At 36.4% G+C, this 24,502-nt stretch overlaps 1 protein-coding gene across 1 annotated transcript in view; it reads right to left on the minus strand.

The window, feature by feature from the left end:
• RYR2 (ryanodine receptor 2) overlaps window positions 1-24,502 on the minus strand; it is an 813,831-nt gene that overhangs the window by 82,598 nt on the left and 706,731 nt on the right. The window contains exons 82-85 of the mRNA XM_065922240.1: window positions 13,127-13,226; window positions 11,826-11,905; window positions 7,392-7,468; window positions 6,521-6,594 (exon numbers count right to left, since the gene is read on the minus strand). Of these exons, the coding sequence (XP_065778312.1) occupies window positions 6,521-6,594; window positions 7,392-7,468; window positions 11,826-11,905; window positions 13,127-13,226 (331 nt within the window). The remainder of the gene's footprint in view (window positions 1-6,520; window positions 6,595-7,391; window positions 7,469-11,825; window positions 11,906-13,126; window positions 13,227-24,502) is intronic.

Raw genomic sequence — 24,502 nt, forward strand, 5'->3', positions numbered from 1 at the left:
CTAACCACTGGATCACCAGGGAATTCCCTGAGAATAAAAAACTTGAACATGGATTTATAGCTAGCATTTAGTTAGTGACTATAGTGTGCGAGGCATTGTGCTAGATATATTTCCTCATCATTTCATTTCAGGTTTGCAATAATCCTAAAATGAGGTGATATGACCCCATTTTGTTGTTTGGGAAACAACTCAGAAATTAAGTAACTTGACTACTCTCATAGAGCTATTAACAGGAAAAAGACTTGAATTCAGTAAACTTCAATAAACATTCATTACATGTCCCCTATATGCTAGGCACTTTGTGAGATGCTGGAGATAAAAAAGACTAATGGACACAATTCCTAACTTCAAGAAGGTCAGGTAACAAACAGCTAATTTCTATACTGTATGGTCTCTCTAAATGCAGGAGGCCATAGTTCCTCCACTTCACAAAGTTCACAACAGTAATCAATCTTTGACTAACAATCATTTTGCTTATCTTTTATTTTAAATTGTGGACTCCTAACTTGTTTTCAATTTTAGAACCCAGGGAAACCCATATTTTAGACATGTGGTTTTGGAAAAATCAATTCACCTTTCAGACTCTTTTTTCATTGTTTTGATATGGGACTTAACAATCTCCTGACTTCCATAATTCATAGAGCTGCTGCAAGAATCAAATTGGTTCAAACAAGTACAACTGCTTTGAAATATGCAAAGCATAAAAGGAATCAATGTGAAGTTTTAATGGCAGGAGGTAATTTTAAAAGTCCTAGATTTCTAAAATACAGAATTCAAGTGGGTTGTAATAAATCATTTATAATTTTATTAAATGCATGTATTTAAACTAAGGTAACAGCCTGACACCATGTATAAAATGCATTCCTAGATAATAAAAATGACCACTGTATGAAATAAATTAGGTATGACCCATGGATAACAGAATTAAAGGCTAGCAGTGGAGAAAAAAATATTTTGCTTTCAAACATGATTTCAGATTGTTTTCCTTGTAGCCTTCTCTCTTCACTTTTTTCCCCTTTTTCTTTCTTTTTTTTTCACTTAAGTGTGTGTGTGTGTGCATACACACACACACACACATATATATATGGTCTATTTGGTATGCTAGCACTACTGAGAATGAGAAATCTGTAAATTTTAATGTTAGTAGATTCTACCGGAAGCATTTTGAAGAGTGAATGTGGGAATTTAGATTCCAAGTGAATCAACACACAAAACATAATATTACAGAAGTGTTATTTAACGGCTCTCCAAGGTCTCAGAAAGAAAGTGCAAGTTCCCCGTAAAGAAGGTCCTTTAGGGTCTCCCACAGTACCTTTCCATCCTCTACTGGCTTCATTTCTTTTCAATCACACCGGGTTAGTTACTGTTCTCCCATATGTTTTGTACCTTAAACTCAGCATATGGGGATCTCTTTCACTGGAATGCTTTTCTTTGCTTTACTTATCTACCAGATAAACTTCTGCTTCAGGCTGTGTGTTACATCTATGATGATATACTTCCCCCAGCCCTGGCAGCTAACTATCAGCTCAGTTTTTCTTACACAGAGGGAACTGCTCTGAAGTTGCTTATTTACAAGTCTCTCTACACAATACTCTGGATTTCCTGTATAAATCCAATATCTAGGACAGTGTCTAGCATGTAATAGCCACTCAAATTCAAATGAGTGCTTCAAAGTTTAAAAACTGTGCAAGGATGTTAAAAAAAAAATCTATTTAGTGCCATTAACCATAGGCTTTCCTTGAAGAGAATATTTACACAGGAATGGCAGAGTAATATAGTTAGGCTCCAGATGGATATCAGGATCTACTGGATTCCATGTGGGAAAGTACCCTTGGGACAATCTAGGGTGGAAGATAGCCAATAAATAATTAAGCACTAAAAACACTAAAAAACATGAGCGTGGTCAATATTTAAAGATTGCTACAATTATCCTTTTGATTAATTAATTAAAAGGAAACCTTTTCACTTAACTTCACATAAACTTCATGAGGTCACTATAAATATATAGGCAAGAACCTCAATGCAACACATTACCAAATACAGGTGGAAATGGAAGAAGCTTAACTTGTATTAATGTTTTATATAACATTTTAGAAAATCAAACAATTTCTGAGGAATCAGATCAGCTTCCAAATTTTAACTTGTTTATGAAATCAAGGACCCCTGCAAAATGATTAAAAATATAATGCAGTATCTTCAACTATATTCCAAGATGTTTGAAAGAAGAAAAATTGCACTTTCAAGCTCATCATGAATTTGTAATGAGGATAAATGGTACTGAGGAGAAACAAATAAAAAATCCAAGGATGGAATGAAATTTCAAAAATTCATAGAAGTTTTTGGTTTTGAACTTCATTTCATATAGTAAAATAAAACATATAGGACTAAAAAATATACAGAGAGGACAACACTGAGCACATCACAAAATCCAAACACATCTGAAGAATTTTTTTTCTTTTTTTAACAAGGGGGAAGTCCAGACTTTTGTATTGAGTGGGCCAAAAAGTTCCTTCAGGTTTTTCTGTAAGATGTTATGGAAAAAACAAGTAGGACTTTTTGCCAACCCAACAAAAATGAGGGAAATTTAACAAGGTGGGGTAAGGATACATGGCAAACTTACATGACAATGACAGTATAGAAAAAGGAGTATCAACAATTAGTCCGATATCCTTACACAGCTGTCCTATATTTGTGGATACAGGGCTATGACCACGCTATGCCATTTTATATAAGGGACTTGAGCATCTGTGGACAGGAAGAGGGTCCTGGAACCAATCCCTCATGGATCTCGAGGGACAGCTGTATACAAACCTTAGAGAAGCATGTATTTCCTAATGGTATCTCAATCCAGATGGGGAGTATCATGTGAAATCATAAAAAGCCTAAAAGTGGTATTGAAACTTCAACAATGGATTCAAAAATTGGCCATAGATGGGTGCCTTTGAAGGGAGACATTAGGGGGCCCATAATTCTAACCTAAGTCAATGTGCTGGACAGAAAATAAGTCCCCTAAAGACTCCTAGAGACTGGAAGGAAAGGGAATTGGCTTGTGGAATTGGCAAATTAGAGACAGAAAGAATGCCTGCGTTTTAGCCTTGATCCTGCCACACCGCTGTATGACCCTGGACAAGCCATGGAATCTCACTTTGCCTTGCTCTATTTATAAAACAGGGGGAATACCATGGGAAAGTCACGGGTATGAAAAAGTTCATGTATTTAAGTCACACATTTTACATAGTGACATAATTTATGGTCATTTCATCATCAGCAACAGATTTAGCTTAATAAACAGAATTGGTTAGGATGGAGATTTAGATCCATCAAATTATTTTCTCAGTCCTGAGCTTAAACCACATAAGCCTCAAGCTGTGAAGCAATGAGATCACTAATGGATTTAGATCTTTCAGTCTTTTCTATATTTTCCAAGAGGGATGACCTAGGTTCTTTCACTTATAAGGGTACATACTTTTCTTAACAGTTGCAGAATCTTAAAAGAATGGCCACGTAACAAAATTTTTTTAAAAATGCCAAAGATAGAGTCGGTATAGGTGTTCTCAGTCTTGGAAATAGTATAGTAATCATTAGAGCCAATGAGTTGTCATTGTAGTCTCCTAAGAGGTCTCTTGATGAAGGCAGCAGTGTGTACTGAGAAAGCAGAACTTAATCTCTGAAGCCATGCTGACACACAGAATACTGTTTGAGAAAACCTCATCCCTTCTTTATCACCACCACATGTCATGTCTTTTAGAGACTACCTTGCTTCCCTGGTGGCTCAGAGGTTAAAGCATCTGCCTGCAATGCGGGAGACCTGGGTTTGATCCCTGGGTCAGGAAGATCCCCTGGAGAAGGAAATGGCAAACCTACTCCAGTACTCTTGCCTGGAGAATCCCATGGATAGAGGAGCCTGGTGGGCTACAGTCCACGGGGTCGCAAAGAGCCAGACATGACTGAGCAATTTAACTTTCTAACTTTAACTAGCTTTGCAATATCAATGCCATCTTTGTTATTATGCTAGCCTGAAGAGTAAATACTTGCTACTGTTTCTAGTGTTCTTCCAATTTGATCTCAAGAATGAAAGGTCATTTTATGTTAGAAGGTTTTTAATATGTGATATTTTCAAAGGCACAGAGAAAAACTGTAGATCCCTTAATACTTGGAGGTGAACTGGCAGAGTCCAATGGCTTAAAGGAGACTCAACCATTCACCACCCACCCTGGATCAGCATTGATTTTCCCATGCACCACTTGGTGCAGCCATAAAGCCACAGTATGTCCAAAACAGAAACGCCACAGGGAAACTATTGCACACATTCACTCATTTACACAATAGTTGCAAACACTGGGTCCACCAGAACTTCTCTTAAATGAAAGAACAGAACCAAACAAATCCAAGGCCATCATTTAAATGCTTGTTGCCCCTTTATGTCTGCTATGTTAATGACTACACATCCTCATAGGGAGAAAGAAAAGGAAAGCTTGATACATAAGTCTTAAAAGTAAAAGGATGCATAATGATGAAAAGTAAATAATCTACTTGCTAAAATGGTCTAGAAAAGGAAAAATGCACAAAAACTGTCACTATCAAGACTGTACATCAAGCTAACAACAAATAAAGGAGCAAATAAAGAAAAGGCAGTTCATTTTTAATAATTACCACGCTCATGAGTGATGACTGAGGAAGGGAGAATATACATGGACAGTAGTTGAAAGGAAAGGAAATGGGGAAAAAGAAAAGAAGTTGAGACATTGTTTTTGTTTTGCTGTTTGTAAGGAAATAAAATATAAACGTGTTAATCAATTTGGGCAATAACTTTTGTGTGCATCTTTAAAAAGAATAAACTAACCAAACCAATCTCATATTGAGAGACAGAACTAATTCTCACATCAGGATGGCTGCTCTTATCAACTTATTTCTGAATTGGGACTCACAAGTGTTATTCCAATCCATATCTGGTTGATAAAAGTCTAGGAGGCCAGGAAAACAAACCTGTGTGGTCACTATCTCTTTGTGGGAGCTGATGTAGAGAGTGACATGGAACGGTGAATGGAATTATGTTCAGAGCCTCTGGTACATTAGGCAAAAACTTCAGGGGAAAATAAAATTGATTACTAATTCCAAAACAGGGAAATCAGCTAGAGAACAGACTCATTTTTAGGCACTTTACAGCTGTAAAAACCCTAGGACGTCCGTGAGGCCTTAGAGGCAATGCAGTTGATGGGACGTGGGCTTTGCAGTGGCTCTGAATTCTCCAGACAGGTCCGTTAGGCCAGGAGTTGTAACTGGTGACACAAATGTTAGTAATGAAGAGATTTAGCTTGAAGTTCCTTTTCAGAATATCTAAGTAAGTTCAGAATTCTGCTGGTGATTTTCCTTAAAGGTAGCTAACCCAATTAAATAACCAATAATAATCAAGTATTAACTTGATGTCTGAACTTCTACATTCAAATGCCAAGCACAAAATAAAATTACACAGGTGATATAGAAGCAGCAGCATTAGAATATGTATAAATGATCATCTTTAAAATACAGGAAGAAAAATGCAACTAAATTCTTTTTCCTATTGTGAGAATAAAAATATACAGAGATAATTAGAAAGATTCATTAATTCTAAAATATTTTAGAAAGGCAAGCGGACTACCAATGGCAGAAGGGAGAAAATTTATTTTTTTTGCAATAAGCGTAGTTTTTTAGAAGACCCAATGTTCTAAAACTAATACGTTGATAAGGTAACAACTCCAAACCAGACAAAACAAACAAAAACAGATAAACACACGGGGCCTTACTCAAACTAAAATAATTTAAAAATCAAACACAAAAGAATAAAAACAAATCAAAACCAAAAATAGAGAAGATAGTTTTTTCTTAGTAGATACCAAAATGAATGTGCAGCAACAATTATTTCTGCTTTAAATGCACAGTGTGCTAAATTTTCTAGTTTACACATCTATTTAAAGAGAAAAACTCTATTATGTGAGTTATTTTTATGCACATGTACATTAAATGATCAAAGTTAAACACAAAGACTACTCTTTAATTTATTTTCTTAAACAACTTGTACTTGAAAAGACATGTGGATTTATCAAATAGAAGGATAACTGAGCTAAAAGGGAAGAGTAGTAAGAATATTGATGGACTGAAGGCTCTGAAAGCATTTCTATCCTAAGGAGATAGAATCTGGAAGCCTGCCAGTTTGCTAAAATGGCCAAAGGAAGTCAAACATTTTCTAATTTGGCTCATTCATGCACTTTATAATTTTAGATATAATTCTATGATAAGGGTTGTTTATCCCCAGCTAGGGGAAAGGTCACAGACAGTGGGTCTGAAATAACAAGGAGTCAATTACCAACATGGAAGGTTAGGTTTGGGGTCTTGGATGTGACCTATATAGGTGTCTAACTACGAACTTTTAAATGAGTCACGTAAGCATGGTGTCCATTTAGATAACCTTGCATCTCTCTGTACTGGAAAGGTAATTTCAGGGAAGAAGTGGGGACAGGTGATCTTTTTAAGTGATCAGTACCTGATCCTTCCTCAGTCACCATCCCAAGTCCTTCAGCTTTGTTTTGTCGCTCAAATGCATTTAGGTCGAGGACACTGCAATAACAGGGAGAAAAACATTTAGAGGACTAACAGAACCTTTCCTTTCTTCAGAAGGGCAATGTATATCATGAAGTGTGAACCGAATGCTATTATGCATTGAAAACACCCTGACTCAATGTCTACCAATAGTGTTTTTTTGTAGCAGACCACCTCTCCAGGGACCACACTGAAATGATCCATTTGAAAGTCAAGTATATGCCATTAATGGGTTTCAACTTGGAAGAACATTACAAAGTCAGCAGGCATAATAAACATGTTTTTCCAGTTGGAATAGCTTATCACATTAAGTATGTGTCAGGTTCTTTAGTCAAATGCTATCTGAATGATTTTAAACACTGTAAAAACTAGAAAATGATCATAAATTATTTGGTTAAGGATCATTGTAGGGAAGATGAGACGTGATCTCAAAGCTCATAGATAAAATGAAATGGACTTTTCTGGTTTTCAGAAATCATCCAAGGTCCCTATTTAAGCACAAGGAATATTATTTTAAGACATTATTAACATGGAACAAGTTAGTAATGCAGATATTACTAACATCTAACAGCAAGACAGAATATAAGACACCTGCATATTTTTGCCCCACTTGAAAGTGTGTTTAACCATTAAAAAATCTACTGTGAACACAACATTCTAAAACAACTATATACTCCAATAAAAATTAATTAAATTTAAAAAACTGTTTCAATAAAAAAAAATTTCTGTATATAAGTACCATCAGTAATGTAAAAAAAGTACTTTTAAAGATACAACCACTGAGTGGAACTAAAGCAAGGAAAGCAGGTGCTTACCTGCAGGACTGCATCAGGCCAGCCAGGCTCTGAAAGAAGCCCACATCCTTTTTCTCCTTGAGGTAGTCAAGCATTTTCTGCAGTAAATAGATAAACCACATGGTCACTGAACATAAATCTTGTTTTTTGTTAAATAAGAAACAACAAAATATTCTTTCTATGCTAAAATAAAGATAAAAAATATCAGTGCATACAAACATGACCATGAAATAGTGACACGCCTGTCACATCAAGAGACTTGCACATTTCTGTGTGTGTGCAGCAGGACACACCCATGGCTTGGAGCAAAGGAGGTGCTTTACAAAACACCACAAGCAGTATAAACATCGGGGAAAATAGTACCCTTAGTTCTCTTCAAGTCACTCTGTCAGCATTTAGAGATTCAGATACTTAGTTCAAGTTTACTGGGAAGAAGGCCCATCTGAATGCTATTCACAGATTTCACTACAAAAGTAAGCTCCAATGGAAGTTTGATGCGTGATGCAGGGCACTCAAAGCTGGTGCTCTGGGACAACCCAGAGGGATGGGGTGGGGAGGCAGGTGGGAGCGGGGTTCAGGATGGTGGGACACATGTACACTCATGGCTGATTCATGTCGATGTATGGCAAAAACCACCACAATATTGTAAAGTAATTAGCCTCCAATTAAAATAAACAGATTAATTAAAAAAAAAAAAAAAAGGTGAGCTCCTTAAAAAGCAGTCATCCAAGAGCTCTGACTACCATATACTGCTAAGACAGAAACTCAGTTTCCATTACCATGGTCTCTAAACTCAAGGAATGGTGGGAACCATTTGGCTATTAATTTTTCTCCTCTGTTCTCAGAATGATGTCCAGATTCTGTGGTCAACATATTGGTTAAACATAAATGTAAAAAATACTAATGCAATGCATAGCTGTGAGTATATTGTCATATGCCATAGGGAAACAGCTACTTCGACTGTGAATAGGATGTGCTGGAGGTTTCAAATAAGAAGTACATTGCAGATAATAAGAGAAACACTAAGAAAATAAAGACACTGCTCTTCTTTGAATCTTAAATTCCTACTATCAGTGCTATTTAGACAGGGATCGGCTAAGCAGTCAAAATGATGGTTAACTAATCTTTTTTAAGAAATTAGAGTTAAAGGTAATATAAAACTAAATATGTGAAGGCTGCATACACACACACACACACAAAGTGTAGTGTGTGTGTGTGTGTTTGCACACATATGGATACACCTACACATGCATAGATCAATACAAATACAGACACATACAACATAGCTGTTTTGGGGGTGTATGTGTGTGTGTGATAACTTACCGGTGTAATAAACATGAAGCAGTTATTAATCATTGGCCTTTTAAAACAAAATGAACATGGCTTACATGGCAAAGGAAGGTATATCTGAAGGTTTAGAGAGAAAAAGAAAGGATCTGTACATACAGTGAGTATATTTATTACATGATCTCTCAAGGTTCCTTTTAACTCCAAGGATTCTGGATATATATATGTATATGTATATGTGTGTGTGTATGTGTGTGTGTGTGTGTGTGTGTGTATATATATATATATATATATATATATATAATTAAGATCTTTTGAAGTAATACATAAGCTAAGGGAAACTATTTCTTGATCAGTATTGTGGAGAGATTAGGTAGGTTTTCTTTATTTTCCCTTACATTTTAAAAAAGTCATATAGTCTTTTACTATGGAAATCAAAAAAGAAAATCTGTAAATTGGATAGTAAAAAAATTCACTTTTATCTTTGCTAATTTCTAACTGAAATTTAGCATTCCTTTCAACAAGTAATCTAAGCAACAAACACAAGTAGGATTAATAATGGCTACGACTTTGTTACCAATAAACATTTCGGATATTTTCCTATCACATTACAGTTGTTATAGCTACTTAAAAGTATTTAATCTTTTCTTCTCAATAATTGTTAGACTAAGCACTAGATCTTTTATTTAATGAATTCATAAGGAAATACACAACTTTATAAAAAACCTGTTATATAACATTTTGATAACCACATTTCAATATACTTTATTTCTTTTGTCAACCTGTGTAATTTTACTTTGTGCACTTATAAACATTACACCAAGAAGAGGCCAGAGTTTTCAATACAATTATAACATGTAATGATTATATTTACAGTAAAAAAAGCACACAATTTGAGAACAAGGTAAACATGAATTTTTCAGTTCTTCTACTACTAGTTTGGCCAAAAATATTGTTCATATTTTCCTATAAGATATTACAGAAGAACCCAAATGAACTTTTCGGCCAAATCAACACTTCATCTAGTTCAAAACTGAGCCAATCCAAAAGAGGCCTTCACAATTTTCTGTTTTTCTTTTCTTAGACTCAAAGGTCTTCTAGGAACATATTCATGGCTTTGTCCCACTGTAGTGATTCCCACCTCAGTGATTCTGAGGTTCACAACAACTTGAAGTCAAACATTCTAAGGTTCTCACCAGCCTTCCTTTCCTTCAAAGAGAGAAGCCCATTACCTGCCTCACTAAAACTCAGCCAGGAAAGAATAGTTATTAGTTCCCTGTTCATCAACTGTTCTTTCTCATACAGAAGCCAAGATATATAAACAAGAGATCTTAGTTTTAGAATAACACCATCTGAAGTTTATATTTTACTGTTTTTCAATAAGCATAAGAATTTTTTCTCCAGTGAATCAGATCACTAGCCCAGGTGGGATGCATGAGACGAGTGCTCGGGCCTGGTGCACTGGGAGGACCCAGAGGAGTCGGGTGGAGAGGGAGGTGGGAGGGGGGATCGGGATGGGGAATACGTGTAACTCAATGGCTGATTCGTGTCAATGTATGACAAAATCCACTGAAATGTTGTGAAGTAATTGGCCTCCAACTAATAAAATAAAATTAAAAAAATAAAATTAAAAAAAAAAAAAAAAAAGAATTTTTTCTGTGCTCAGAGACACAATGTCAGCTGTGTCCCCAGAGGCATGCAGTACATGCTTGTCACTCTGTTCCTGTTTTTTTTCTTAAGTCACTCATATATATATATATATATATATATACACTAGTGACATAAACTTGATTTACAGTGTTGTATTAATTTTTGCTGTATAGCAAAGAGACTCAGTTATATACACATACACCTTTGTTTTATAGTCTTTTCCATTATGGTTTATTGTTCCCTGTGCTATACAGTAGGATGTTGTTGGTTATCCACTCTGTATATAATAGTTTGCATCTTCTAATTCCAACTTCTAAGCCCTTCCCTACTCTCCTCCCCCTTGGTAACCACAAGTCTGTTCTCTACATCTTTGCGTCTGTTTTCATTTTGCAGATAGGTTCAATTGTGGAATATTTTAGATTTCACATATAAATGAAACGGTGTCTGTCTTTCTCTTTCTGAGGTACTTCACTTCTTATGAAAGCCTCTAGTTGTATCCATGCTGATGTGAATGTCATGGCATTATTTCATCCATTTTTAATGGCTGAGTAGTATTCCATTGTGTATATGTACCACTTATTTATCCATCATATGTCGATGCACATTTAATCTGTTTCCATGTTTCAGCTATTGTAAACTGTGCTGCTATGAACACAGTAGTACATGTTTCTTTCTCAATTATAGTTTTTTCTGAATACATGTCCAGGAGTAGGATTGCGGGCTTATATTTTAATCCTATTTTTAGTTCTCTGAAGAACCTCCATACTGTTTTCCATAGTGGCTGTACCAATTTACATTCCCACCAACAGTGTAGGAGGGTTCCTTTCTCTTCACACACTCTCTAGTATTTATTAATTTATAGTAAGTCACTCAGATACTCTTATTCTAACAAACTTACAGATCTTTGCATTCAGTTGTGTAGAGAAATTGCATTATCAAATCCCCAGTCCTGATAACGTCTAACTTTCAAACTGAATATAGTTATAAAACTTGGTTGGGAAGTGATTTTTATCTTATCTTAGGAGAATACAAAGATTTATAACTGGAAAAAATTCTGAACAGTGCATCCTATTTACATGTTAATCCAGGAGCCAGCTTCATACTATTAACAAAATCTCAAGAGTCAACTTATAGGAGGTATAACACTATGAAACATGTTCCCAAACTAGGCTGCCTAGGTAAGGATATTTATATTTCAGTATTAAAACAAAACAGCTGCTTTATGCTGACTTGGTCACGTGAAATGCAGCATTGCAAATGACAACACCACATGACATGACTTCAGACTTCTAAAGAGAAATATGATCTATTGTCGTACCCAGAAGCTGTGTTGATTGCGCTAACTAGAAGATATCTGGATACTAGAACAAGACCATAAAATAAAAACATATTTTACATAGAAAGTGAAAAAAAATGTACAACTAACTGTTCTTTTAGGATGACTGAAATAGTTCAACAGGATGGCTATATGGTCCATCTATTTGAAAAGCACATTGTGTGAAAGGCTTAATGACATACCTGCTGCACTGTCGAGTTCCCTCCATTTAAGATAGCAATTCCAAGTTTCAAAGTAGCAGCCACCATGGGTCCAGTTTCACCTTAAAAATAGAAAATATAGTGTTCCTTGTATCTCTTCACTTGCTACATTAACTAATTACATCTCAAAATGTGCACTTTTAAAGTCATTATTAGCTTCCTACAAATGTGTGCCATGGTAGAGGACAGACTGACTTATATACCAAAAGAAAATTAAGTCATAATGCATATGTTGCCATCAATGTTTTTACTAAATTCTGTTTACTATGTCCACAAATTGAAATTACATGAGAAAACAGAAAAAAGGAACAGACAGAAACAAATGATTTTGAAATACTGATATCTAAAATTATTAAAATTTAAAACTAATCATGTGAAATAAAATAATATTGAAATGAACGTAAGCCACTTAAAACTTTCTCCCTCCTCCCTCAAGTATGTTTGAACAACTTTTATGATTTCCATTTCATAACTTTTATCTTATTAAGATGACTAGTCATAATTTTAAGTTCTTCAAGCAATAATGACAAAATTTAAAATCCAACTTGTTGTCTATAATTTAGCATATTATGTTTTATTTTTAATGTAATTCACCTCCACTTATCTTAAAAATGAAGCAATCCTTGTATTTGGAGAGGAGTGTTTAATATCGACTATTACTTTTCCATTCCATTCAAATTATAGTAAAAAGTTTTCATAAAGATGATGTTACTAGTGGAAGAAAAAGCAGCTTGAATTGCCTGGCTATTGAAAAATGCAATAGCACTTGAATTGCTAAAAATGACTCACTTTAAAAATCTAAACATTTATATCACGGGTCCTGAGGGCCACATCCAGCTTGGTACCTATTTTTGTAAATAAAGTTTTATTGAAACAAGGCCACACTGTTTATGTATTGTCTCTAGATGGCAGACACTATGGCAGAGTTGAAGAGTTGCCCTGAGACCCCAATGCTTGAAAAACTGAAAATATTTACTACCTGGCCTCTCACAGAAAGTGTTTGCCCACCCCTGATTTACCTGATCAGTTTGTTAGCATTGTGTCCCAATATAATTCCAAGACTTAATGAACAGAAACAAAATAGATCTCTTAGTTAAGACTTTGATTGAAAATAATTAACATTGGATCTGGCAAAAGAGTTGGCCTTTATGAAGTCACCTGACTTCATCATAAACATGAAATTCAGAAACTAAATAAGTCAGTATAATACCAACAAGGCAGCTCCCAGGGAGTACGGGGAAATCTGAAGAATCAGCCCTCCCAAGAGAGGGCAATGAGCTCACCTTTGCTGGCACTGATGGTCTGCAGCACCATCTCAGCAGCACCGCGGTCGTGGAGCCTGGCTTGCTGGTATAGAAGCTTTTGCTTTTCCATTTCTTTTTCCTGAACACAAATCCCAACCATTTATGTCGTGACTATCATTAAGCAGAGTAGCTTTCTATAAACCATATTTTCATCATCTCTTCATGTATGGGCTCTATGACAACATTATGGACCATTTCAACACCAACAATGTTATCCAACAGATGCTAACATAGTCAGCTCTCGGTTTTTCCCTTCATATTTCTTGTGATAGACTTTTGGTACTTGTTTAACAGGATGAATTTTCTTAATTTCAATGACTAGATTAGTCCAAAGCCTGTATCATACTTTTGAAGTACTATACTTCATCATTGAAACTTGCACTTTCTGAATGATACATTTGTGCATCAGTTTGCCATGTTTACAATCATCTCCCAAGTCATGGCCATAACTTGATACTGCTCAGCAAATGGCTTGAGTTGCAAGTTATCACTGAGTGACAGAAAAACATCAACTGAGGACGTGTTGGAGTTTAAGCAAAATTGAAAGCTGATATGGATAAAAAGGTAGGCTTCAACTAAGTAGTGGACTTATGATAACAGATCTCCCCAGTCCCCCCCCAAAGAATAAAAGAAGCAATGTGCCTTTATATTTTGTATTCTCAGGTGGTAACAAACGATACTGCATGGTACTGCTAGAGCAATGGCTGGAGATTGTTCTTTTCCACTGAAACTACCATTGAAAACATACAGAAGGAAATCAAAATAAAATATAAAGGCACAGCAAGTTCAAGACTGGTAGGATCATTCACTTGAGCTATTCAGTTCGCTGGAGAATTGAGACGGAACCAAGCAGTATAAGTTGCAGAATGAAAGTTGCATAGAGCCCTATGACAGCGCGTCCATCAAATGGCGTGGTAGAGAAGCTTAGTCAATGGGACATGAAACAGTCAATTAGTATCATGTCCATAAACACAACGGCCAAAACATATATGACCTAAGAGCAGGAAGAGCTGCAGCAGAAGTAGCCAGAGTGACAGCTTTGCTGCCATAAACTTTCCATCCAAAGTACAGAAAATAGACACTGGAAGATGGAAGAGGTTTAAAAAATGAAGGCTTGCTAGTTACAGAATATGAAAAAGAAAGTAAACTAAAAAGAGGGGGGGAAGAAATGGGCTCAAACAAATGAAAAAAGAAACCTTTAAATCAAAAGCAACCAACACAGACATTTATGCTGTTACCAGAGAGTTCTCGCCGAGGCTGGCAAATTTGTCTCTTAAATCTTTGATAATATCGTGCTGCGAAAACAAAATTGATCAGGGTTTTTTTTCACACTATATAAGAGCTCCTGTGATTAAATTTTATTTTTTCTTAAATTATGTGATAGGCCTAAATGGAAGCAGAGAAAAGAAAAAAAAAGGCAGCTTTGCTTTATATGTAGCCATGCTAACATCTAAAAGGTTTGCCTTCATGTTTAAACCTCTTCCTGTGAAGTCAAAAACAAAACAAAAACAAAACCACACAGACACACAAAACCATACTGTCATTACAACACAGTTTGAGAAAAACTGAAAGAAGACCCTTTTGTCTGCTCTTCAGGTGTTTTATAAAATTAGTGAGCAACATTTGATTCTTCCTTTTAGACCCAACAATCTTTGACTTTCCTCCCATTGCCAGAGCTATTTACAGAACTTTTACTTCCCAGTTTAACCAACTCCCTTTGTGATAGACTTTGCCAGTAAAACAGTGATAAGAAATTATTGGCTTAAGGAACTGCACTGTAATTTTCTATCAACTAAAGAAGCAAGGGAGCTAGAAAGATTGATTCTTCTATTGACTCAGTACAACATACAAAGACAGTCATCAAGACATCCAAAGAAGATGGAAGATGCCAGCATGCTGTATATTCTTGAGGAAAAACAAAAGTAGGTAGACCAACTCAAAGATCTGCCAGAGCCACCTGCACAATAGATTCTAAAATCACAACATCCTCTTCGGTAACTGAAATCACTCATGATGGACAGACCTTATGAGCACCAAGAAAGACAAGGTAGCAAATTGCCTTCTTTTCAAACTTAACTCTCTGAGCAAAGATTACACATTTCTCTCACATAATATATAAATTCCAATAACAATACCTTGGGGGAGATGATGACACTCATTTGAAACAAGAAAATGTTGAACAAAAAAGATATGCTGATCTAGAAGCAGCAAAATTACTTCATTAAGAGGGATTGACCACTCTTTTGAATTTCTTCTGTTAGATTGAATTGGAAGCTCCCTCTTCAGAACATCTTTAATATTATTTATCTTTGTACTTTGTTGTCCTTTGAGGACTGCTTCTGGGTATATAAAGCTCCAGGAGTTGGTGATGGACAGGGAAGCCTGGAGTGCTACAGTCCATGGGGTCGCAAAGAGTCAGACATGAATGAGCAACTGAACTGAACGGAACACTGGATGTATAATTTAATCTCATTAGAAATTTGATCACGACATAAAAAAATAAAACTTTGAAAGTGAAACTAGAAAGTTTTCATACAATAAAATAATAGACTATCTGGAAAAAAATCTTTCATTTCATATCTATTGCAGATTAGCTTTTCTAGGCATATTGGAGAAAGATCTTTTAAAAGTATCTTAGTTAGGGAACATAGCAAGTATTTACTATAGCATTTAGATACTTTTAAAAGATCTATCTCCAAGGAACCCTACTTTTTAAAAGTATTTTTAAAAGTGGAATTCCTCGTCCCTCTCCACTCCCAATTCCACTTGAACTGCCTAAGGGTGTTATATAGGCACTATACCTTCAACCTGTAGTTTCAGTCTTTAAATTATTCCAAGGTCACAAAGGAAGGTTAAGGTAAAAAAATAAATAAGTAAATAATCAGGAACAGCTCCACAATTTGAATTTTCCCTTAGGCAAAAAGTTCTGATCACCAGAAGTAACGCATCATCAGCTGTTTTCTAAATAAGATTGTTATGACTCTTTCAAGGTCAAGGGTGATCATATGTCAGACCTATGATAAAATCAGTCATTGAATGGAAGTATTCAACATCATGATTTGCTTCTAGTATAATTGAAGTCTGTAATAAAATTGCTGATAATTCTCCACTCTGTCTAAGAGTGGCTCAAGTCTTTAGCACTTGATGGAGGGGAGGGAGGGAGGGAGGAAGGAAGGATCAAGACCTGAAGAAAAAAAAAGCCATTCAATTCTTCAGAAATTTGCCTTATATGAGAAAAAATATTGAGATAAGAATAAATTATACCGTCCCTTGCTTCTTGATGGATAAAACAGTTTATCCCCACAATAGAGATGAAAATATGATGACAGCAAAGGAATTCACATTGTTTCTGAAGGACCCTGCTAATTTCATGGACATTTGGGACATCACAGGTTGAGGGCAACAATTCTATAGCCTATGCATGCTACTGGCTTGCATTTTGTTGCATTTTCAAGTCTTCAGCAACTGGTGAAAAGGTTTCCATATGTTTTCCTCTTAAACTGAATGTGGAAGCTGATTATAAGTGAAGAAAAATTTCCAGGAGATGAACCCTCTCTAAAAAAAGTCATAATGTAGTAATGTTACAAGTCAATATTAAATCATCTTATTTGGCATCTTAAATGTAGTCATAATCTACAAGGTGATGTTGAGACTTAATATTTCAAGAAGAAAAGATCAAAATACAGAAGATTCAATTAAATAACTATGAGGACAAAACTGAAAAGCAGTGAAATAGTACTAATAGTTTGGTTTACAACATAAACAGGCCAACTCAGACTAACGGAAAAACAAAAGTGATAGATAACAGTCACATTTCCAGAGATTCACCTAATTTTGTTCTATATTCCAGCTTCCAAAACTATAGATTAGCTATGTTCCTATATGGATGACTCCCAGTGCTAGGGAAACACTTATAAGATTATAATTTTACTCAACAATGGATGGTTCCCCAAAGTTTTAAACTTTAACTTTTTAAAAATCTAAATGTACATGGAGGTTTCTAGAAGTAAAGCTTCATGAGGAAAAGTATCACTGTTTGTTTGTTTATATTAAACACAACACCAGTACACATACACTGGATACTCAGTAGCTTCCTGCACATAAAAGATGTTCAAGACTGTATAAACGAAGGATGGAACTGAATAATGTGATATCATTTAGTATGCAAAATTAATCTGAAACTTTACAAACATTATCTTTCAGGTGAAGAGCTACTAAGTTAGTAAAATGTAAAGTTTAGCTTCCTTTTAGTACATGGTCTATGAAGTTGAATTATACATACACAAAAAAAGAATAATTCTCAAATTGTAGTTTTTAATTCATTTAGCAGCTTAATTGTTTTATTTTTTATCTTCCAGAGTTGTTCTCAATAGGATGGTCACAGTTTCTAATATTCTCTTTAATTTTAAAAAGTGTCTTTTTACCCAAAATAAACTTTGTTTAAATGCCAAAAATTTACTAATGTGTGATCAGAGACAACAAAATTATTAAACCAGAAAAATTTAGTTCAGATAATGTGTTGGAGGCTCTGAAAGTCAGACATTATGCTTTACTTCCTGTATCAGATACACTTGCATTTGTAAGAATATCATTTCCCCTAGATTCTGCATATTTAGGACTAATTAATACTACAGTGAAATACCAAATGTTCAAGCTGGTTTTAAAAAAGGCAGAGGAACCAAGGATTTAATTGTCAACATCTGCTGGATCATCAAAAAAGCAAGAATTCCAGAAAAACATCTATTTCTGCTTTATTGACTATGCCAAAGACTTTGACTGTGTGAATCACAATAAACTGTGGAAAATTCTGAAAGAGATGGAAATATCAGACCACCTGACCTGCCTCTTGAGAAACCTGTATGCAGGTCAAGAAACAACAGTTAGAACTGGACATGGAACAACAGACTGGTTCCAAATAGGAAAAGGAGTACGTCAAGGCTGTATATTGTCTCCCTGCTTATTTAATTTATATGCAGAGTACATCATGAGAAACGCTGGGCTGCATGAAGCACAAGCTGGAATCAAGATTGCCAGGAGAAATATCAATAACCTCAGATAGGCAGATGATACCATTCTTATGGCAGAAAGTGAAGAAGAACTAAAGAGCCTCTTGATGAAAGTGAAAGAGGAGTGTGAAAAAGTTGGCTTAAAGCTCAACATTCAGAAAACAAAAATCATGGCATCCGATCCCATCACTTCATGGCAAATAGATGGAGAAATAGTGGAAACAGTGGCAGACTTTATTTTGGGGGGCTCCAAAATCACTGCAGATGGTGACTGCAGTCATGAAATAAAAAGATGCTTACTTACTCCTTGGAAGAAAGGTTATGACCTAGACAGCATATTCAAAAGCAGAGACATTACTTTGCCAACAAAGGTACATCTAGTCAAGGCTATGGTTTATCCAGTATCCATGTATGGATGTAAGAGTTGGACAATAAAGAAAGCTGAGCACAGAAGAATTGATGCTTTTGAACTGTGGTGTTGGAGAAGACTCTTGAGAGTCCCTTGGACTGCAAGGAGAGCCAACCAGTCCATCCTAAAGGAGATCAGTCCTGAATATTCATTGGAAGGACTGATGCTGAAGCTGAAACTCCAATACTTTGGCCACCTCATGCGAAGAGTTGACGCATTTGAAAAGACCCTGATGCTGGAAAAGATTGAAGGCAAGAAGAGAAGGAGAAGACAGAGGATGAGATGGTTGGGTGGCATCACTGACTCAATGGACATGAGTTTGAGTAAATTCCAGGAGTTAGTGATGAACAGGGAGGCCTGGCGTGCTCTAGTCCATGGGGTCGCTAAGAGTCAGACACGACTGAGCAACTGAACTAAACTGAATACTATGCTGGATCAGTTGGTAAAGAATCTGCCTGGAATACAGAAGACCTCAGTTGGATTCCTGGGTCGGGAAGATCCAGCTGGAGAAGGGATACGCTACCCACTCCAGTATTCTTGGACTTCTCTGGTGGCTTAGCTGGTAAAGAAGCTGCCTACAATGCAGGAGGCCTGTGTTCCATCCCTGGGTTGGGAAGATACCCTGGAGAAGCGAAAGGCTACCCACTCTAGTATTCTGGCCTGGAGAATTCCATGGACTATCTAGTCCATCGGGTCACAAAGAGTTGGACATGACTAAGTGACTTTCACTATTATGGTAAAGCAATGAACCCAGCTGAGTTAAAATGATTTTCTAATTCAAGATCCTATTGACAAAATCTATGCTATGCCACAAAAAGCTCCAGTAACCAAGGACAAAATGAAAGGAAGGAATGAGTAACTCTAAAATCAGAGGGTATCAAATTAACAACGTGATGCTGATTTATCATTAGAGGGCATGTAGTTTGTCCTGAGTACAATGTTGACTTAAAACAGCATTCATCTACCTATTTGTTTGTTTAAGCCTTAAAAGCACTGAATACTGCCTTGAATACAGAGAATGAGTGCCTATGCAGTCTACTAAGATAGCCTGACAAAGGAGAGAATAAGGACAATAAGGTGATTTATGACCTCCCATAAATTCGAACAGCTGACTCATCGGAAAAGACCCTGATGCTGGGAAAGATTGAAGGCAGAAGAAGAGGGTGACAGAGGAAGAGATAGTTGAATGGCATTACTGATTCAATGGACATGAACTTGGGAAAAGTTGGGGAGATGGTGAGGGACAGGAAAGCCTGGCGTGCTGCAGTCCATGGGGCGGCAAAGAGTTGGACACAACTTGGCAACTGAACAACAACATGACCTCCAATCACAGGATGAAATGTTTTAGGTGAGAAGGTGCCAGAAGGTTGGAATAATTAGAAGAAGCAGTTAGAAGAAATTGTATCACAGGAACTCATCATTTGGATTTTGAGCTCCCCCGATTCTAGTAGTTCAAGTATTAATATTTACAATTCTAAGTTTTCACAAATGGTTATTAATCCCATCCCGGGCTAACTCTTAGTTGCACTTTAAGTACTTGACACAGTCTCAAATTCCCTGCCAGGTGTTCCCTGTTTAGCTGAGAGAAGGACTTTTCTTGAGACTTTCTTGAGGATTCACAGACCTTCCATTCTTCAAGATACCTGGTGCTTGTTCTACACTAAACTATCCCATGATGGCACCTATACACCTGGACTTTATTGTTATTAATTCTCAAATAATTACATTTACTGAATCACCAAGGACCTTTTTAAATTATATCACACATTGCTATTCCCACAAAGATCCTCAGGATGAAAAATGCTTCAGGTATTCCTTTTTTTCAAAACAAGAAGATTGTCTCTGTATTTTATTGTTATAGCAAAATTTTACATTTATATGGTTTTATGTTGACTTCTAGAAACCTTGGAATCAGTAGTACTGACAACCTGCAGCAAATGAGCAACACTGTGGCCTGAACTTCTGGATTACTCACATTCTTGGAAGACCCCTAAATGCTTTCCATCTCCCAATACATTTTTTTCTTTATCTAACTGTATTGTGTATAATTGTGTGATATTTTAAATAAGTGAGGAAGTGATAGAGATACATATACATGTACAGAAACTAGACATTTTCTATAAATCATTTTTATTGTGACATCCCTACACCAAAAAAAAAAAAAAATGGAGCTTTTCTTTTTCATTCCTTCAGAAAAGATCAGAAGAAATATAAGGAAAATTTGCATGCATCTAATCAGTATTTTTGCACCTAGAAACCTAGAAGAGTTTTGAAATTGTCCTGAAAAATGAAAAGAACTTCTGCAAAACCAGCAAATCAGACAGTTTTAAAGGTGGATATTACCCCTGAGAAAACAGCTCAGAACTTTCAGTCCAAAGATGAAAACGCTGAGGTACAGGGCAATTAAATACGACCAGCTGAAGGTCATCTGGTTAGCACCCAGATGAGAATCCAGATCTCCTACCTTGTGAGGTTCTGTGGTCATTATGCTGAAAAATTTCCTCTGTGGGCTTCTCTGACTTGATTTTAGTAAAGAAGGGAAATTGATTAAATATAATGATAATAGCAAATACTGAGAGCCTGTTATGTGATATGCAATGTTCTAAGCGGAATATATATATATATACATGTATGTATATATATATACACACACATATATATGTATATAAATTAATTTAATCCTTATCACAATCCTAGGAAGTAGAGACCTTAATTAGCTCGATTTTATAGATAGGCAAATTGAGACTTAAGATTACACATCCATATGGTGGATCTGGGATTCAAACACAAGTGGTCCATTCAAGTGTCTATGCTCTTAATGATTCTGCTGTATTTTATTTCCTGTACATAATGTGATCAAGCATAAGCTTCAACTGAGATTACTATTATTTTTATTTGATATTAGAGCATAGCTGATTAACGATGTTGTGTTAGTTTCAGGTATAGAGCAAAGTGATCAGTTATACATTATCTATTCTTTTTAAAATTCTTTTTTTCATTTAGGTCATTACAGAATATTGAGCAGAGTTCCATGTGCTGTATAGTAGGTCCTTGTTGGTTATCTATTTTAAATATAGCAGTGTACACATGTCCATCTCAACTGGGATTATTTTTAAACACAATAGCACATGAAGTCAAATTATTGTGCATATCAAATGCACAATTAGGTGTTTAAATATGTGTTGTCTGCATATCATATGCTATTTAGGCCTACACATTCATATATATAAATTACCATATACAATATAGAGGATTGTGCTTTGGGGGAATTTTCCTTGTATCAGGACCAGTACTCCAGTGTATCCTAAACCCCCTTCTCTCTAGGTCTTAGCAACTTGCCTTGCTTCTGAAGTACGGTGGCCCTATAGACGGTTTGTACCAGTTATTTGGTTATGAAAGCTAACTCTTAGCACCACAACCACTGTCTAAGGAGACCACATACTAATGGAAATGGAGAGACAGCAGTGCCCGGACACTCAAGAGGCTGAACCCATGCTGGTTCTGGTTTCCCTGGTGGCTCAGACAGTGAAGTGTCTGCCTACAATGTGGGAGACCCAGGTTCAATCTTTGGTCGGGAAGACCTCCTGGAGAAGGAAATGGCAACCCACTCCAGTATTCCTGCCTGGAAAATCCCATGGATGGAGGAGCCTGGTAGGCTATAGTCAGTCCATGGGGTCGAAAAGAGTCTGACACGACGGAGCGACTTCACTTTCACTTTCTGCTTTCTGGAAGAGCAGACATATGAACAAATTAACACCCTGTGACCAGAAGTGCTCCTTTTTCCTCAGGAAGTACCAGCCCATGATGTATATGACTTCTTCAGGGCCATCTAACACAGCCAAGCAACTAGCTCTACTGCTGGTTGCTGTGGCTAGCTAGCCAGCTCAAGAATGCACTAGTGTGTTCTCTCTGCCTCCCTGCATCAGATCTCTCCTTCCTCACTCTTACTTCCCCAAGACTGTACCAAATCCAACAAAGTGCTAGCAAATAACCTCTTTACTCTGTTTTCTACAGAACCTGGGCTAAGATGGGAGGATATTACTTGAGATCAACAATTTCAGTATATAAAAATGGAGTTGGCAGACTGAAACAATAAGATTGAGTATGAGAGACCACGGGCCATGGAAACTCCTTCCCCCTTTCCCTTCAGTCACTCAACAGTATGACAGCTGCTCAACACTCTAGAGTCCATATGTTGATACCACAGAGCTTCTGAGGAAGAAACTAAAGAAGTATACATTTTCTTAATAAGAGAGAATTACTTCCATGTTTTATAACCATAGATGTATCTCAATTTTTAAAATATTTAATGGTTCTCTTTGATTAAGATTCATGAAGTCATTACAATTTAAATTACTGTGCTCTTCAACAAAGGAAACTATAAGCAAGGTGAAAAGACAGCCCTCAGATTGGGAGAAAATAATAGCAAATGAAGCAACAGACAAAGGATTAATCTCAAAAATATACAAGCAACTCCTCCAGCTCAACTCCAGAAAAATAAATGACCCAATCAAAAAATGCGCCAAAGAACTAAGCAGACATTTCTCCAAAGAAGACATACAGATGGCTAACAAACACATGAAAAGATGCTCAACATCACTCATCATCAGAGAAATGCAAATCAAAACCACAATGAGGTACCATTACACGCCAGTCAGGATGGCTGCTATCCAAAAGTCTACAAGCAATAAATACTGGAAAGCCTGTGGAGAAAAGGGATCCCTCTTACACTGTTGGTGGGAATGCAAACTAGTATAGCTGCTATGGAGAACAGTGTGGAGATTTCTTAAAAAATTGGAAACAGAACTGCCATATGACCCAGCAATACCACTCCTGGGCATACACACTGAGGAATCCAGATCTGAAAGAGACACGTGCACCCCAGTGTTCACTGCAGCACTGTTTATAATAGCCAGGACATGGAAGCAACCTAGATGCCCATCAGCAGATGAGTGGATAAGGAAGCTGTGGTACATATACACCATGGAATATTACTCAGCTGTTAAAAAGAATTCATTTGAATCAGTTCTAATGAGATGGATGAAACTGGAGCCCATTATACAGAGTGAAGTAAGCCAGAAAGATAAAGACCATTACAGTATACTAACACATACATATGGAATTTAGAAAGATGCTAATGATAACCCTATATGCAAGACGGAAAAAGAGACACAGATGTACAGAACAGACTTTTGGACTCTGTGGGAGAAGGCGAGGGTGGAATGTTTCAAGAGAACAGCATCGAAACATGTATATTATCTATGGTGAAACAAATCACCAGCCCAGGCTGGATGTATGAGACAAGTGCTTGGGCCTGGTGCACTGGGAAGACCCAGAGGGATTGGGTAGAGAAGGAGGTGGGAGGGGGGATCGGGATGGGGAATACATGCAAATCCATGGCTGATTCATGTTAATGTATGACAAAAACCACTACAATATTGTAAAGTAATTAGCCTCCAACTAATAAAAATAAATGAAAAAAAAGAAAAAAAAATTACTGTGCTCTTATAAACAGAAGCCAAATAAGCTCCTTCAGAGATCAAATTATGGGTAGCTATTGGAAAGGGAACATCTTATAGGCAATTCATTACCAAGAAAATGAATTCTGTTCAAAATTAGAATCATTGGAGGGGCCAAATGAAAGTGTTTTTATCACGATGTTTAGCTATATAACATCGATCCTTAAGACATTTTAGACCTAAATTGATTCCTCCACATGTAATCATACATTCTTTGGAATGTGAGCTGGGTATTGATTGCTCTGAGTATTGGGCAGGTATGATGTCACTTTAGTTATGTCTGAGGCCCATCCAGGAGAAGACACAGATTAATCTAAATTTTTATTACAGAATATCAACTCTGCCACAGCCGTATTTGGCACTGAAGACACAAGGAATTCTCCTTAATCAATAGTACAGAATAATAGGACCTCAGGGACTC

This window comes from Muntiacus reevesi, chromosome 2, assembly GCF_963930625.1.
Source record: "Muntiacus reevesi chromosome 2, mMunRee1.1, whole genome shotgun sequence".
NCBI classification, from domain to species: Eukaryota; Metazoa; Chordata; class Mammalia; order Artiodactyla; family Cervidae; genus Muntiacus; species Muntiacus reevesi.